This window comes from Cyprinodon variegatus, unplaced genomic scaffold, assembly GCF_000732505.1.
Source record: "Cyprinodon variegatus isolate N-32 unplaced genomic scaffold, C_variegatus-1.0 Scaffold203, whole genome shotgun sequence".
Taxonomy (NCBI): domain Eukaryota; kingdom Metazoa; phylum Chordata; class Actinopteri; order Cyprinodontiformes; family Cyprinodontidae; genus Cyprinodon; species Cyprinodon variegatus.
In genome coordinates, this window is record NW_015150656.1 from 320,118 (window position 1) to 337,147 (window position 17,030).

At 37.9% G+C, this 17,030-nt stretch overlaps 2 protein-coding genes across 4 annotated transcripts in view; both read left to right on the plus strand.

Moving 5' to 3' along the window:
- Window positions 1–5,843, plus strand: part of ppp6c (protein phosphatase 6, catalytic subunit) — a 9,920-nt gene extending 4,077 nt beyond the window's left edge. The window contains exons 2-7 of the mRNA XM_015379901.1: window positions 312–407; window positions 519–584; window positions 662–803; window positions 885–964; window positions 1,087–1,296; window positions 4,975–5,843. Coding sequence (XP_015235387.1) covers window positions 312–407; window positions 519–584; window positions 662–803; window positions 885–964; window positions 1,087–1,296; window positions 4,975–5,223 — 843 coding nt within the window. The 3' untranslated portion in view covers window positions 5,224–5,843. The remainder of the gene's footprint in view (window positions 1–311; window positions 408–518; window positions 585–661; window positions 804–884; window positions 965–1,086; window positions 1,297–4,974) is intronic.
- A 2,383-nt stretch (window positions 5,844–8,226) lies between these two features.
- The window catches only part of golga1 (golgin A1), a 28,598-nt gene continuing 19,794 nt past the window's right edge, over window positions 8,227–17,030 (plus strand). For 2 of the 3 annotated variants that reach the window (XM_015379933.1, XM_015379935.1), the window contains exons 1-4: window positions 8,227–8,413; window positions 9,105–9,276; window positions 12,270–12,360; window positions 15,429–15,503. In XM_015379933.1, coding sequence (XP_015235419.1) covers window positions 9,148–9,276; window positions 12,270–12,360; window positions 15,429–15,503 — 295 coding nt within the window. In that variant the 5' untranslated portion in view covers window positions 8,227–8,413; window positions 9,105–9,147. The remainder of the gene's footprint in view (window positions 8,414–9,104; window positions 9,277–12,269; window positions 12,361–15,428; window positions 15,504–17,030) is intronic. The other variant, XM_015379934.1, reaches the window with a different exon arrangement.

Sequence of the window (17,030 nt, forward strand, 5' to 3'; positions counted from 1 at the left end):
GTCGGCTGTTGGATCGATGCATCGATACAAAACGATTATTATTTACACCCCTAGTTCCTAGATAATTCTGATTCCTGCATCGACTCGACATCATTTGGACAGTCAAACTCTCAGCATCTATCAGTTAAATTCTTAAATCCTTCTTGTGCTTTAATTGCCAGTTTTATCTGGTCAGAAACTGAACCTTTAAATGGAATCAGGAGGAGTTATTAGTTTTTCCTGCTTTGTTTGTAGTTTTTCTCTTAAACATCTGTAGGTTTGTGTGTGATCAGCCACAGAGGCTCCTTTCTGACCATTTCTCTTTTATGTAGAGGTTATGCGACTATGTGTGTGATCTGCTGCTGGAGGAGTCAAACGTTCAGCCTGTCTCTACACCCGTAACAGTATGTGGAGATATTCACGGACAGGTAAAATATTTTCTATTCATTTGTCAAATTGAGTCTTTTCCTTGTTTTTTTCTCTATTTCTGCTAATAAAATGTTGAGCCTAAACTAATTCAATCTGTGCTTTTGTTGTAGTTTTACGATCTATGTGAACTGTTCCGAACCGGCGGCCAGGTTCCAGACACAAATTACATCTTCATGGTTTGTGTTTCCATCTGAATAAATATAAGGATGAGGATATTTTTGAGTTTTTTGTAACAAGCGTTTGTTTTCTTTAGGGGGATTTTGTTGACCGAGGATATTATAGCTTGGAGACTTTCACCTACCTGCTGGTGCTGAAAGCCAAGTGGCCCGACCGCATCACACTGCTGCGCGGGAACCACGAGAGCAGGCAGATTACGCAAGTCTACGGCTTTTATGGTGAGATTTATTTCAATGGAGAATGATGGGACATCCACTGCAAACATCCCTAAAATCTGCGGGAAATGTCATATTTCACAGATGAGTGCCAAACCAAATACGGGAATGCAAACGCATGGCGATACTGCACCAAAGTGTTTGATATGCTAACAGTTGCAGCTGTAAGTTGGGAATATGTCATGTTTTTTTTTTTTTTTAAATGAAGGATGCTTTGAGCACAGACAGCTTTGCTACAGCGAACTAAAAAAGAAGAGGGATTCTGTTTTCTTGTCTCCTCTGTCAGCTGATGGACGAGCAGATTCTGTGTGTCCACGGCGGCCTCTCTCCTGACATCAAAACCCTCGATCAAATCCGAACCATCGAGCGAAATCAAGAGATCCCTCATAAAGGAGCTTTCTGTGACCTGGTGTGGTCGGACCCAGAGGACGTAGATACCTGGGCCATCAGTCCCAGAGGGGCCGGTTGGCTCTTTGGTGCAAAAGTTACAAATGAGGTAGGTCTGTCGGCAAAACCTATGGGAGCCGATTTAATCAAGGCAGATCGGTGCATCCGCAGGTCGATATTTTTTGCTGATCTTCTCATTTTTTTGTTGCGTATCAGTGTCTCCCTAGTTCACGGATTCATTTAGCAGCCATGACAAGAGCTTGCATGGCCCAGTCCTCCTTTTGCTATCAGTTATTAATATCTTGTTTGTTTTCTGTTTCAATTAAAACAGTTGTTAAACAATCATTTTTATCAATTAAACAAAGAAAGAAGCAGTAATGTCTAGAGCTGGGTATTGTTAGGAACCTGACGATTCAGTTCGATTTCGATTATTGCTGTTACGATTCGATCCGATGCAATTCGATTCGATTCAATGCTGATTTTTGAAGCCGTGTGACTGCAGGAGTTTTAAGAGCAGCCTGGGATGCCAAGTTGAGCACATGGGCAAAGCAGCCAACCTGTAATAGCTCAGTGATATCGACAGCAACTAGCATGTTGGCAGCATTATCTGTAACAACAGCGGCTACTTTTCCGGTAATGCCCGATTCGTTTATTGCCTCCATCAACATGTTCGCTATGTTGCTCCCTGTGTGACTTCCGTGAAGCGGCCTGGTCTGAAGCACATTTGAAACCAATTCCCACTTATTTGATATGAAATGAGAATTGATGGTTATGTAGTGGTCAGTCGCTCTCAAAGTCCAGCCATCGCACGTCAGCGTGACTTTTTAAGCAGCCTTTAGCGACTCCAACACAGCCGTCTTCACCTCTGTGTACAGTGCCAACAGCGCCCCCAACGGTCAGGAGGTGAATCGATTCTGAGGGGTTCCCGCATCGATTATGAATTTTGCGTGTAATAATTACGATGCATCGATTCTTCAATTATTTAACCCACCCCTAGTAATGTCTACTTCAAAAATGGCCCCAAAAAATCCCCAGTACCTATCTGGAATCAGTAGACTGATGTCAAAATAATCATGTTGGTAACGGCCTTAAAATACCTGAATTCATTGAACTCTAGTTAATAGATTATATTATTGGACGATAAGGACTAAAACACACCTAAAAACTGCACCAATCGCATTCTGGAGGTTTTAGACGGGGCTGATTGAATCGCTTCCAGCCAATACTGCAGCTAAGATGAATGTTTATCTAATGTAGATAAAAATAGCTAATTTTAATAGATGGTTATGAGCCATTTTTTAGGTAATCTTACATAAACATGCATTTAAACAAAAAAAAAAATTTTTTTTTGTAGCAGGAGTTATGGAGATCAGTCTTTGCTATTGTTTATTTGTAGTAAACTGTACCTAGAGGGGCGTTTAAGGTGGCCATGAATCGGTGTTGAAAATAGAGGAAAGATATGGAGCAAATCCTTAAGGCAAGAACTCACCAAATCTGATTTTGACTTTGATTGGACAGAAAATCATGTCAGACGTGGTCACGGTGTTTAGCGCTCATTGAAATTCGATGGGGAGGATAAGACCCCCATTAATTTTATGCAGGGGGATTTCATAGGTCCTATTTTAGTCGGACTACGCAGCAATTCAGCGGTAATTTCATGGGTCTGACAGGAAGAGAGAAGTAAAACGCATCCACTTTGGTTTGAAATGCAAAATAAAATCTGTTAATCACACGGGGAAAGAATCAGTTTTGGAGTCTCACATTGTGTACGAAGTAAGCAGGACAGACTGGTACAAAAATAATGAATGAAACATTCGAAAAAGTTAACTTTACCCTAGGACTGCAACTAAAGATTATTTAGCAAATCAATTAATCTGTTGATTAATTTTTTACAATTATCGTTTATTAATTGGATAGTTTGTTAAAGCTTCTAAAAGAAGACTTTTTACGGAATCAACTTTTCCACCTGAGGAGTTCTGGATAGAGCATATTGACAGATAAATTTTTTTTTTTTACCTTAATGCAAAATGTTTTTATATATTTTTACAATCTTTATATAATCCCTGCTCTAAGTGGGTTGCTCTGTCAGCTAAAGGCATGTTTTATAGTCTCTATACTCGATTAATCAATATTTAAATTAGTCGACATTCAATAATCCATTAATCCCTATTAATCTGATTAATCATTTCAGCCCTACTTTAGCCATGATAGGAATTCAGGAGTACAAGAAACGGATAAATTAGTGATCCTCTTTGAGCCTCACAAAAAACAAAATTACGAGGGGCAGATAGAGCGGATCGGGGCGTCGTATCTCTCACCTCTTTATGAAAAAAAAGAAAAACTTTAAACGTGATCAACTTCCCAGATTTCTTTTTAAGAATCACCTCTCTGCCTCAGTCTGCATAGAAACCATCCCACTTATTGCTGTGTTTTTCTTTTCTTTAGATGTTATCTCACTGTGTTTTTAATTCAGGCCTATTAACATTCTCTATTTGTTGTCTGCTGCACAGATTCATTAAGTGGGGCTTTTCTTAATAAAATCCACTGGTGTGTTTTTTTTTTTATATAACTTTTCATAATGTGTCCAAGTCAAATGTAGGAAATTGTTTTAATTTGTGTATAGCACAGAGACAGAAGTGAAAGTATGCAGATCTGCTCACCCTGTCTAATCGGAGCCTCTCTATACTCAGTGTGCCTCGAATAAAATCAAATCAGAGATTATAAAGTCATATACCCCGTTTACACTACCCTTGAAAAACTGTGCCGAGACGGGTCCGAGCTCAGTAACTGAGATAACTTATCGTGCATAAATGGAAAGCAAACTGAACTGAACCGAGCTAGACACAACCGGAACGAGATAACTGCAGACCAGTTCCAGAGGTGGGCTCGGCTCGGTTTTTCCCTGGCTCGGTTCTCTGATAACGAGCACATGAGCAGAACGCGTCATCTCCGTCTGGCTGCACATAGCGATTCACACTCCATTCCAGTAGTTGGAGGTAATGCCCCTCCAGAAGTTGCTTGCCAACCAACACAAAACAGAAGAACAACTATAAACAAAAGCCGACTTTCTCAAGTAAATCCATGAAAGGTTGCCGTCTTCGCCTGACCCTCCGCAAACACTGAAGTACAGCAATAATAATCAAGCATAACTTTCTGAATGTGACGGGCGCCACCATTTTGATTTGCTTGATTTCCTCCTTCCTTGTCTTTTTCTTCTTGTGTTTTATGGCGGTTGGCAAACAACTTTTGGTGCATTAACGCCACCAACTGCTTGATTTCCTCCTTCAAAACTGGCCGTAATACCGCAGATCGTCACTAGGAGGCGAGGAGTCGAGGAACTGAGATAGCGTGATGTGTAAACGGTCGTCAGAACCGAGCTCGGCCTGGTTAACTGATCCGAGCTCAGACCGGTCTCGGCATGGATTAGTTTTTCAAGGCTAGTGTAAATGGGGTAATATACAACTAGTGTGTTCAGGACTTTATTTAGAAATAGTTATCTTGTCTTTACCTAATTCAGCACCTCATTAGCATCTAAAGTACAGCAATACAAAAAGTATTCTCTGTAGGTCAGCAATCAGTGTTATAAGTCTGTTGATACTAAGATTTAACTCTATAGTTTGATGTGGTTAAGGTGGGTTTAATGTATGTGAGATAGAATAAAAGAGTCTTGAGGTTTTAAACTGAAGAGGTCGCGGTGCAGATGCTGAGATGGGGATTTGAAATGTGTGTAATTAATGGGCTGGTGTCGAACTTAGAACTACATCTAATACTTTCTCCATCTGTGCAGTTTGTTCACATCAACAACCTGAAGCTCATCTGCAGGGCTCATCAGCTTGTCCACGAAGGCTACAAGTTCATGTTTGATGAGAAGCTCGTCACGGTTTGGTCAGCTCCCAATTACTGCTACCGCTGCGGCAACATCGCATCCATCATGGTCTTCAAGGACGCTAACACAAGGGAGCCGAAGCTGTTCAGAGCAGTGCCTGACTCTGAAAGAGTCATTCCTCCCAGAACGACGACACCTTACTTCCTGTAGACGAAGCAGCTCGGTCATTAGACAGAGACACAGCACTTATAAACCCATTTAAATGTTGGTGTAACTGATTATGAAGGGAGCACTTCTCGGTGCCGGCTGCCAGTTTTTATTCCTGCTTTGTGCGTTTGATGCCATTATTCTGCAGCTTAGATTTCGCTTAAATACTACAGCAAAGGAAAGTTGCTGAGCATCACTGCTGTCCTGCTGTGTACGAGAAAAGGACTCTGATCAACTGACGATGTAAAATCATATTTATAAAGCTTCGATCTTTACATTAAAAAGAAATTGCACATGCGGTGTTGTATAGATTGTTTGAATGTTATTTCGGTGTATGTATTTAGCTGGACGTATAAAAAGCACTGCTAAAAAAAATCCAAATTCTGTATCCTGACACCTCTCAGTTCCATGTAAGCCTGTAAATAAACCAGACACCTGAGAGTTGATATGTAAAGATACGCTCATCTCCTTCATGTTTATGCTGTGGTGACCTCAGAACTGTCTGTAATATGCAAATGTATAGTCAGTTCTTTGTGGATATTATTTCTGCTTGTTTTTAAATAAAAAAATATTTAGAGTTTTAGTCCATAAGACTTTGATAAAAAGGCATAAATAACTGCTTTCCCTCAATATGTCCTTAATCAGTTTTAAATGGCTTTTAAGGTCTTCCTAATGCATTCTCTCTGGATTTAAGTCTGATTTATATCTTCAAAACATTATTGTCGCTGTTAAAGTTGCACCTGATGCAAAGAAAACACCTAGATTTACTAGTTTGGAACTATCCTTTGGCTTTCTGATAAAAAAAAGCAAATTTCTATGTCCCATTGAGAATTTAAACAATTGAGGTCCTGAAGTTGCAAAGTAAGATTATCATCCTTTCACCACTATACTGTAGTTTGCTGCTATCTTCTGAGATGCCATCTTGGTCTTATTGCTTTATTTAGAAAGTCCACTCCACACCTTTCTCTTTACCTATAAGTCCATTTTCCGAAAGGTGAGGATCAACCTGTTTTTTTTGGCCAATCTGATGCTAATTATTTTAACTTGGACAACTTTTATCGTCTTTTTGTATACACAACGAAATTTTGTTTAGTATTTAGCTTTTATATAGCTTTTATCAAATTTCTTAAAGTGCAGCACTCATTTTATCAAAAATAATATAAATTTGGGGGAGTGTTGGCCTAGTGTGTTAGAGCGGTGTGCTTGTGCCCTGAGATGGTTGCAAGTACCTGTTTCACCACATCACCACAGCTTCCATTCTGGGTTCCTGAGCAAGACCCTTAACCCCTTATTGCTCCCCAGGCGCCACACAATGGCAGCCCACTGCTCCCCAAGGGGATGGGTTAAATGCAGAGAGTGAATTTCCCTGTTATGGGATGATAAATGGATTTACTTTTTTTTTCATAATACACAAATCTGTAATTGGTTTGAGCTCAGGTGCCTTGCTCAGGGGAACATCAACATACAGGGAAGCAAACATACATATAAAGCTGCCTTCAGATGATGTGTTGTGAATTGCTGCTATATAAATAAACTGAATTGAATTGAATTCAAACTCACCCCAAATTGGATTATTATAACGCTTTCACTTTGGTAACAGTTTTTTCCAAATATTTTGCTTAGATTTTCAAAAGATGCTGAATCGAGGGTTAATTATGTTTTTGCTGTTCTGTAGAGAAATGTAGAGTGCTATTAGGGCTGGATTATGAATGACTGCATCATCTTTATCAAAGTTCAAATATTCTTTAATACTTGATTTTGGGGAAAGTTTTAGGAACCTCTGTTTGTATTCAGTTGAAATTTTAAGTATCACTTTAAAGTTAGGAACTGTTATTCTCATTCCAATTCACAGTAAGCTGTGATTGTTAAATAATTATACGTTTTTCATTCATGTTACCTTCTTGGAATAACAATAGAAAAAGAAATCAAATGTTTGCTGTTATTTACCTAACATTTCAGTTGTTCAATTCAGTTTATTTTTTATAGCACAAGTTCACAACATATGTCATCTCAAGGCACTTTACAATTCAACCAGATCATCCAGTCAAATTGATTCAAAGTTTTCTAAGGAAAACCAGTTGATTGCATCGACTCATTGACTGGAAGGCAATCCCTCACACTAAGCATGCTTGTAGCGACAGTGGAGAGGAAAAACTCAATTTTAACAGGAATAAACCTCCAGCAGAACCAGGCTCAGTGTGAAATGCAAAAGGCAACGGTAAAAGGCGGCTCCGTCCAGGAAACACACAGCCAGGCAGACGAGCTCCGAGCCAGCTGCCATGCCAGAGGATGAAGAGAGCACATCCAGACGGACACAGTCAGAGAAACAGGACTACACTGAAAAACAGGCCAAGCTCCAACATCTATAAACAAGGGTGTTGATGGCAGCAGCACAGCTGATATTTCTCTCCAGGATGGAGTCACAGCCAAACAGGAACAGACCAGATGAAGGTACTGTGAGAAAAAAAACAGAGAGCAGAACGTTAGAGATTGAACTAACAGATTATGCAGAGTGGGAGAATAGAGGGAGAATGTGATTAAAGATTGTTAATCACTAAGATCTCTCTTTTTTTTTAAATTAACTATAAAAAAGTTACATTAAAAATGTAGGCGACTAGGAACATCGGTATATACCTGTATTTATTCTCGTAATATTACGACTTTATTTTAACTTGGCCCTAATACTCCGCTGTAACTCTTTAATTTATGAAAGCAATGGAAAATATTTCTGTTCTGCATTTTAGTGAGAAAATTAGGACACTTCGGTTTCCATAGTTGTTGTTTGAATATGATAATTTTTTTTTAATAATACTTTATATTGAAAATTAGAGAATAAAAATATCGTTGAACCTGAATTCCTTTCATTTCTTTAGTGAATAGTTATATTTCTGTGTTATCTGCAGTTCAAGCCTCTGCTACTATCTACGTAGCCACGCCCATAAATTCTCCTAACCAATCAGCAGAGACGTTGTCCTCTGACACGCACAGTCAGCTGGTGTTTGGCTGATTACGTGTAGCTAGCTCCCCAGTAGCTAGCTTGCCAGACGAGACAGTTTCATCGAGTTTAGTAATATATTAATTACAATTACTTTATTTCTGCTGCTTTTAAATGTATATCGAAAAAGAGGGAACATGTAAAGCCACCGAGGAAGCCAAAAACACTGCAAGGGAATATTCAGTCGGTGTCAATATGGTAAGACAGGGCACTTTGGGAAAGGAGTAAGCTAGCTAAAGCTAACATTTACTTTCATTGTTAAAAGCAGCAGAGCTAGCTGGTTGTCAAAACATTGAGTGACAGTCTGCCTGGACGATCCTAATCGGATCAACACTGAAAGGACAGCTGTGTGTCAGCTAAATGGTGCGCCTAGATTTAGTCAGAATAAGCAGCTGTGTTTTATGGCAACTCGTTTACTCCTACAACTTGTGATTAGCTAAATAAAAAAGGGTTTTCATACCAACATCCATAATCATTGATTTTATTGTATTTCTTTTTATTTTATTTTATTTTTAAACCCGTCCTGTCCAAACCCGGCTGTTACATCCTTGAATCGCGTTGTTGTTGAAAAGACAATTTGTCCTCACAAGACACCGTAGCAAGGCAGTTTGAATTGTTTTCACATAGATAATTAAATTGATGTCATAGAGCAAATGGGATTAATCCCCAAAGCTCTGACTTCAGATTCTGCATTTTAAACTGCTGGTTCAACAACTTCTTTTGTCCGTCCTTACCATCTATTAAGTGTTTCCTTTTATTTCTATTATACAGCTGAATGCAAACACAACAGTAGGCCTGTATGAAATTGCATGGCAAAATAACACAGATTTGCTTCAAAACTCTGATCAAAGAGCATTAAAATCCATGAATGTTGTCTCAAATGTTGCAGATTCTGTAAACTGCGCTACAAAAGAGACTCTGAAGGAAGCAACATGTTTGCTAAACTAAAGAAAAAGATTGCAGAGGAGGCAGCCACAGCTCCAAGGACTGGTGTCCGTATCCCCCGGACTATCAGCAAGGAATCCATCGCCTCAGTGGGAGCAGACTCTGGGGATGACTTTGTAAGTAGTTTGTAGCCTTATGTCTGGTATTAGATAAAAAAACAAAAACAACAACCTATAGAAACTGATGTCTAACATGCAGCCATTAATTTTTCATCTTTTTCTACATAAATGGGTCTGTATTTGTTTCAATTAGATATTAATATTATCTTTGGGCAGAGAAAACACAGTAAAATTTTACAGATAAACAAATATTTTTCCTATTTCGATCATTTAAAAAAACAACAAAAAAAACAAGTAACTTTCTTGGCCCTCAACTTGACACTTTCTTTCCCACGGTGGGAACTCTTTAATTTTATCCCAATAATGTCACAAATTATTGGAATTATATAAATACTTACTAGTTTTGTAAAAAAGCAATAAATAAGGCCAGGTTAGCAAAATATAAGGGAAGGAATAAACAATTTAATAAAATGCAGTTTTGTTTTTATTAAGGTTGAGAAATGACTGCCTTTTGTGCTTAGTAATAGCATCTAAGTGCTATTTTTAGTTTTAATGCTCAAAGTTGAGCCATCAATTGAGATCAGGTTGGATTTCATAAATTAGATGTAAAAAATTAAACCCTCTTCAGAACTGTAAGGTTATAGAAACCTCCGGATTTTAACAACCTCAGACGCCCTGGCCCTTTATCACCAGTTGGGCAGGTCTGAGCAACAGGACAAGGGTGTGACCAACATTGCTGTGGAACAAGGATGTCTTGATGGGTTGGTCAAAAAACACATAATATAAATGTTTTTGTTTAACCTGTCAGATAATCCCTTTTTTTTTTAACCACAAATTATTTCTGTAACTGTTTTCCTTCTGGGTGTATCTTGTGTCCGTCTGCTGTTTACTCTCTAAAACCATTGTGCTGCTGTGTTAACGCTCTGTCTTTTGGAGCCTACAGGCTGGTGTCGTCTGTCTCCAGGCGAATGTCCATCCTATCAGTTGCTCTAAATAATTCAGTAGGAAGAAGCAGCGTCTTGGTTTTACTTGGAATGTTTTTGGTGCAGTCCAGCCGTTAAGATTATTCTCTGCACTCTTTCATAATTAGTACATTCATTAAAATCATGAGATCATCATTGTTGGGATTTTCTTTTATTAAAAGAATGTGATGACATTTTTTTTTCTTTCTGATGGTTAGTTATGGTGTGAAGCCATTTATTATCAAAAGACTGTGCCTACTCTTTTTAATTCATGGTGAAAGCAGGAACTACTGAAATGACCCAGATCAGAAGTGTGCATACAGAAAAAGTTTTATTGCCTTCGTTAACAGTGAAAACCATGGTGGTAACTGGGATTAAACCAGTCATGGTAAAGGTGCCTTTTCTCCTTGGCAAAAAGCCTCCAGTTCCTTTAAATTCCTGGGCTGTGTGAGATCACAACAGAGTGACTCAATAAGATTACAGTCAGGAGACTGAGAGGCAAACTAAAAGTGCTAGCCACAAAAACAGTATTTATATTGAAATAGACACTTGATCGGTGTCTAGTTATGTCTGATAAAAAAGATAGATAATTTCAGTTGCAGGCAGAGGAAAGGATTTAGCTCTGACAGCCAAACTAAGATTTGTTGGGAGGGTTGACCGGCTTTTTAAGATTAAGGTTAGAAAGGTTTTGGGTAACAGTTTCAGTTCAATATTTTTCCCCCCGTTACTTATTTCTAAAAGGTAAAAAGAAAAAAAAACAATTTAAACATATTAATTGATATTAAAAGGTTTCAAAATTTGTTATACATTTTTCAGGCAAATTGAAAAGCCCTGCAGAACAACCATCCGTTTGTTCTGCAGCACCCCATGACAGGTCCACTCCGCCTGTTTTTGAGCGTTCTCATGTTGGAACATCTAGGTAGAGTTATGCATTAATGTTGACCAAATGCCCCATCCTTTGGCAGCTAACTCATCACTAAAGCACCAGTGATCCACCTCCAGTAGGATTAGTGCGTGTTTCAGCGTTAGCTTCCAGAGGTTTTTGCTTGTAGCTAAAAAGTTCAGGTTTGGACCAGTCGCTGCCTTTATTTCAGAAATGTTGAGGCTGATCTCTGTGCTGTTCGACGTCTTGTAAGCAGGAAACTTTTTACCATTGAATGTTAATTACTTTCATCTGAGCCTTGACCATGCAACCGTTTATCTTGCTTTTTAAACCCAAACACAACCCTTTATTTCACAGTTAAACGTTATTTTGAGGTAATTTCCTTGTATCCAAACAATGCAATTCTGCTGATCCTGAAATGTCCATTGTTCTACTGGACCAGGGTTCTTTTTTTATCCTAATTTTCCTCTTATTAATGGGAGATTGAAAACTGCAGTTTGGCATTCTCAGTTCCTCGGACAGCGTTAAATCCCCCTCCTGTTTTGTCTAGTTGCCTGTTTTCTAAAAATCCTTTTGATGATTAATTTGCTTTTCCCGACACTAAGAAACCAGACATTTCAGTGCAGCACCGGGTGGAAGATGCAGGGATTTGTCAGAAACTTGTAGAACTTTAAAAAACAAACTTTAAGCAGCCATTCAGATCCATCTGATCCACTTGTGATCAGGCTAAAATCATCAGGGTAGGTTCATCACATCTTTTGAGTAGATTCTGTTGGCATTATGATTAATAAATAAATAGATAAACACAGTTGTTTGGCAATAAATGGCTTAATTCAAATACTAAACATCTGTGAGAAAAAAGTTTTGGTTTTCTTTTATATTAATGGAATAATGTCTTCCCCCCCAAATTCTTTTTTTTTAAATTATTACTTATAAGAAATGTTCTGGTAAGGTTAGGATTCTGGTAAGAATATTTAAGCAATCTAATATAAAAACAAAAACAGAGCTTTAAATACATTTTTTGGTGGGTTTTCCACATAATGTGATTTTTGTTTTTGAGGGGGGATAGAGCTGTTTGATATTCAAAGATTTTTTATCACCTGTGACTGCAATTTAGAAATTTAATCTGGTTTTGTTTTAAAGTTCCTTCTGATGGAGGTCTGAATTACATTTTATTTATTTATTTATTCATTTTTTTAACTTAGGCATCTGATGGCAGCAGCTCCAGGGACGACTTGTCAGCCCAACTTCTTCGTAGAAATGATCAGATCCGGAAACTGGAGGCCAAGCTTTCAGGTATGATAAGTGAGAAGAAGGTAAAGCCTTTTACTGCGTGTTTCTGGATGGTACAGTGACTCCGAATCATTCCTCAGCTGCAGAAAACAGAAGACTTTGCTTCAATTCTAAATTAGGGATGCAGGAAGTTGGATTTTTAACACCAAACAAAAAATACTGCATAATTGCACCATATTTATTAATGCTCTGAACTTCTATATCAATGCGTTTATTGCACCATGTTTTTTCTCCCACACTGTTTACATTTTAACCGCTGCTGCGCTTTATGAAATGGAAATGTTCCTTTAATGTCTGAAAAGTTGTAATAAACGAAGTTTCGCTTTGTATACACTCTGTGTATACAAAATGACAATAAAAGTTGTCTAAGTCTGAAATCTATTTAAAAAGCTGATATTTTGTAAACCAACTGGGCAATAACAATATTTCCTTCCTTAGACCTATTTACAGACGCCATGTGTGTCTCTCTCTGCTGTACTGTGCATTATTGCAAATAGCAGTTTTTCAATCTGTTTCTAAAACTTTGAAAAACTTCAATACCTTCGACATTTTTACTTCTACATCCCTTCTGTGACAGACTCATGCAACAGCTGTCTGGGACCTGCAGGTCAGGCAGAATCCTCACTAGTTTGTCAAATAAACACATCCTTATATACTGTACCTGTCAATTATATTGGCAAAATGGCCGACATCTGATATTGTTTTATAATATTGTGCATCGCTATTCAAAATGAAACTTGAGGATCATTAGAAAAATGGCCCAGAAAAAAGAAAACCACCCGATTATATGAAGATAGACCAGTGAGTAATATTCCCTTTTTTCTACCAGAGCTTCTGATCAGAATGTTGTTGAATTTTAGTTTTAGAAACTAAAATACAACTAAGAGAATCAAGGAAAAGCCTTAAAGAAACAGTTTCTCTACTCTTCCTTCCTTCAATGTTAATTATTTAATTTATGGGCAGAGGAATGATGAACCTATATTAGAGTTTGATAACCAATGTTATATATTTCCCTTCACTTTGGAAACGGTGAGAAACCAGCCACAGCGCATTCAATGCTAATCAGCATTCAGCTGAACGCCCACTATCCTGCTCTACATACTGTCCACGTCACATGACAAAACAAACACACCTTCACAAAGCCACTACTAGATCAAAAACAGCAACTAGACTGGTTTAAATATCAACCATTAACATCAACCCAGCTTTGGGTAACATACATTGTTCTGATAAGAACAATACCTGTATGTTAAAAAACGGTTGATAGCGACGATATCCAGCATCTTTGGTTGTTAAACAAAGCTTTAATGATATTTTAAACATAGGTTATATGATAAAAGAGAGGACATTTGGCTTAAGCATCTTCAACTATATTAGATTAGATTAGATTCAACTTTATTGTCATTACACAGGTACCGGTACAAGGCAACGAAATGCAGTTCAGGTCTAACCAGAAGTGCAAAAGCAGCAAGTGCAGGATAAATAATGGTTCCATAAATACAGGATGTGGGTATTTCTACTGAATGAGCATAGAGATGAATACTGTTATAAATAATGAATATAATATATAGATCACTAGTGTTATAAACTAAATTTAAGCTGGATATGTACCGAATATAATATACAGATGGATATTACTATAAAAAAGGTTTTTACAGTCATGTACAATAGCATATATACAGATGGGTTTTACTATAAAATGAATAAATAGAGTTTGGCCAGAAGCTATCTAAATTAAAGTGCAGTGGAAGGTAATTGCATATTACAGTTAAAGTATGTTATTGCAGATGTAAATGTAAACAATTGGTGCTGTGAATAAACAGTCGGTAGTGAGTAGGGCAAGATGCATATAAAGAGTTGTTACAATAGTAAAAGTCAGGAGTGCAGGTAAACTTTACTAGCAGTTAAGGATGTTAGTATTTCTAACTCAATGCTGCAGTTAATGCGTGTTTTCTCTAGAACATCTAGTTCCTAACCTGGGAACGTTTGGAAGCCCAGTTTGTTTGACGTACGGAGGATCTGTACTTCTTCTGATTTATTTCTAAACGCGTCACATTTCTGATGGAGGCTAACTTTGAGTTTTCAGAATCATGTTGCATTTCTGGACTTCCAGTCATGACAGGCTTCCCCAAGAATCCACCATGATTCCTGTTGTGTAGCTTTTAGAACCAGTTATGATGCTTAAAATCTGTTTTCAGCATCTTCAAACATGTTTGGCTTTAGGGAAAATCAGCCTGCTGTAAGCTAACACCCTGGAAATATGCCTGAGGGCTGGAAGAATAAAACGCCTCTTTGTGGTACAACAAATATCTGAGCTGTTTGAGTTCAACTGTTTTAACACCAATTTGTTTAATTTGTTTTATGGAGGAGTCATGATTAAAGTGTAGTATCCAATTTTTGTGCTGAGCTGCTGTGCTAGAAGGGAAACCTTCCTAATAAAGAGCTGCAGCACTGATCTGTGGTTGAAATTAAAGTTTTTAAAAAGCATCCTTTGTCATCAACTGCTATAATGGTCCAAATATGTGTGTGCTATTTAGTTATTTTTCTTTCTTCTCATAGAGAAATTAAGCAGTTTTATGAATTCTATTAATTGCTGTGCTGTGAATTTTCCACAGACTTTTGCTCTAATAAAAAAATAAAAAAATCCCCCCAAAATACTAAAGTATTAGTTTGGAATAAACCGTAGGACAAAGTAAAGCAATGTCAATTCTTACTGATCTTTCTGATGAACATGATTGTGAAACTGCTCTTTTATCCTTTGGTTAAATGTTTTTTTTTTTATTTACTTGTCCTGCACCCCCCTTCCCCTCCCCTTTAGTAGCTGTAGTGATGTTTCTCCCAAAGAAAAGGCTGAGGAGTCATAGAGCATTTAAATGGGCTCCTCAGGTGTAAAAATCATCAGTAACTTTACCTTCCATTGTTTCTCAATCATTCTCCCTTTTGTTTCTCCTTGTCCGTTTGTTCATATCGTCCCCTGCTCATCTCCTGACTGGTCTGTTACTGTTTGGTGTGTGGATGTATTCACATGTGACGTTTAAACCTCATCCCAACACTCTACCCCTCAACGCTAGACTACGCTGAGCAGCTACGAATTATGCAGAAGACCAAGGAGAAGCTTGAAATTGCTTTAGAAAGGCATCAGGATTGTACGTACCGCTCCTCTCCTCCCAATTAGCTTCCTTTCTCTTGCTCATCTTTCCACTTTGCTGAGCTTCACCCAATCACATCTATACTTCCTGCCATTAACCTTCTTACTGCTCAGTTTCAAATCTGCTTTTTTTTTTTTTTTAAATCTAAAAATCCACCCAAGATATTCTTTTGATATTTGATTAGAGTGGGCTTTTGGAGTTTGTCCTTTTTTTGGTTCCATTTTCATTGATGGCTGTTGCAGCTTTCTGCATGTTTAATGAGATGATAATGATTGCAGCCACACCTGTTCGTCCGATGAGTTTTTTTTTGCCAGTGTTCAACCTTCACAGTGAATTTTTTCATGCTTTTTGATCCTTTACATCTCAGTTCTAGACTGTATTTAGAAGACCAAAGCGTTTCACTGGGTTATCTGTGGGTTAGGTGGTTTATGTAGCAAATTGTTCTAGGGATCAGAAAGGTATTGCTACCCTTTTCCCTTATTTTACCCTTTGTCGTGTTAGATCAATAATCTTTAGTGCGTTTAATTGGAAAGGGGGTAAAGCCCAGGTTACACCAGTAGTGTCCAACTTCTTAAAGCAAAGCGTCACTTCAGGACCATCCCTACACAGAATGCCTTTAAACCAGAAAAGATAGAGGAGTTAAATTAAAAAGAATAAATAATAGAAACTATGTTTAACCCCTTAGCTCCCACCGCCTGGCTCTGAGACATTTTGATGCCACACTTTGTTCTGGATAGCAAGCTTATTTGTAAAGAAAAACCCAACATGTTGTACCTCTTTAGAATGAGGTGATCCTAAAGAAAACGACCATCAACTCAATTGTAAGCCAACTATTCCCCACAAACACAAATCACTTATCTGTCATCAAATTAGCATTCTTAATTTTCACATCTTAACTTGTTTTTCGCCTCTGCTATTCCAACACACGTTCGTTCCTCACATAAATGGGCTAATTTTGTCCGTAGCACTCCACAAAAAAGTAATGTCCTGTTGTTTTCCCCATAAAATAAAATCACATGTCGTAATAATCCTCTAAAGCTGATTTTTTTCCCCCCATGATAAAGTAAATATAAAGTGGATAACAGCTCATTTTTTGTGTGTCTGTAAACCATTTTAGATGATCTACGTTAAATGGGCTTATTCACCAATCTGTTTGCTCCCAAAATCAAGCCTAAGTTCCCTTCTAAGTATCCAGAATACGTCGGGAATGTTTTCTGTAAGAAACGCCATCCCCAGGCGCATGCGTCACTGTAGTTTTCCCGTAGCTAGAACTCCACAACTCAGTGACCAATCAAACTTTGACTGACGTATTTTGTTACCCACTGAGATGAGCTTTTCAATGAAGTATTGGAAGTTCAGGGGCGGGCTGGAAAGGTGAAGCTTATTTATGTACGTAAGGAGTGAGCGGAGAAACGACACACACAGAAAATGCATAATCAATATTCTGAAACATAAAAATTTGAAATAATTTTTAGAAAAAGTGCTTGAATTAAATGGTAAAATTAGTCATAAGATTCAAAAAAT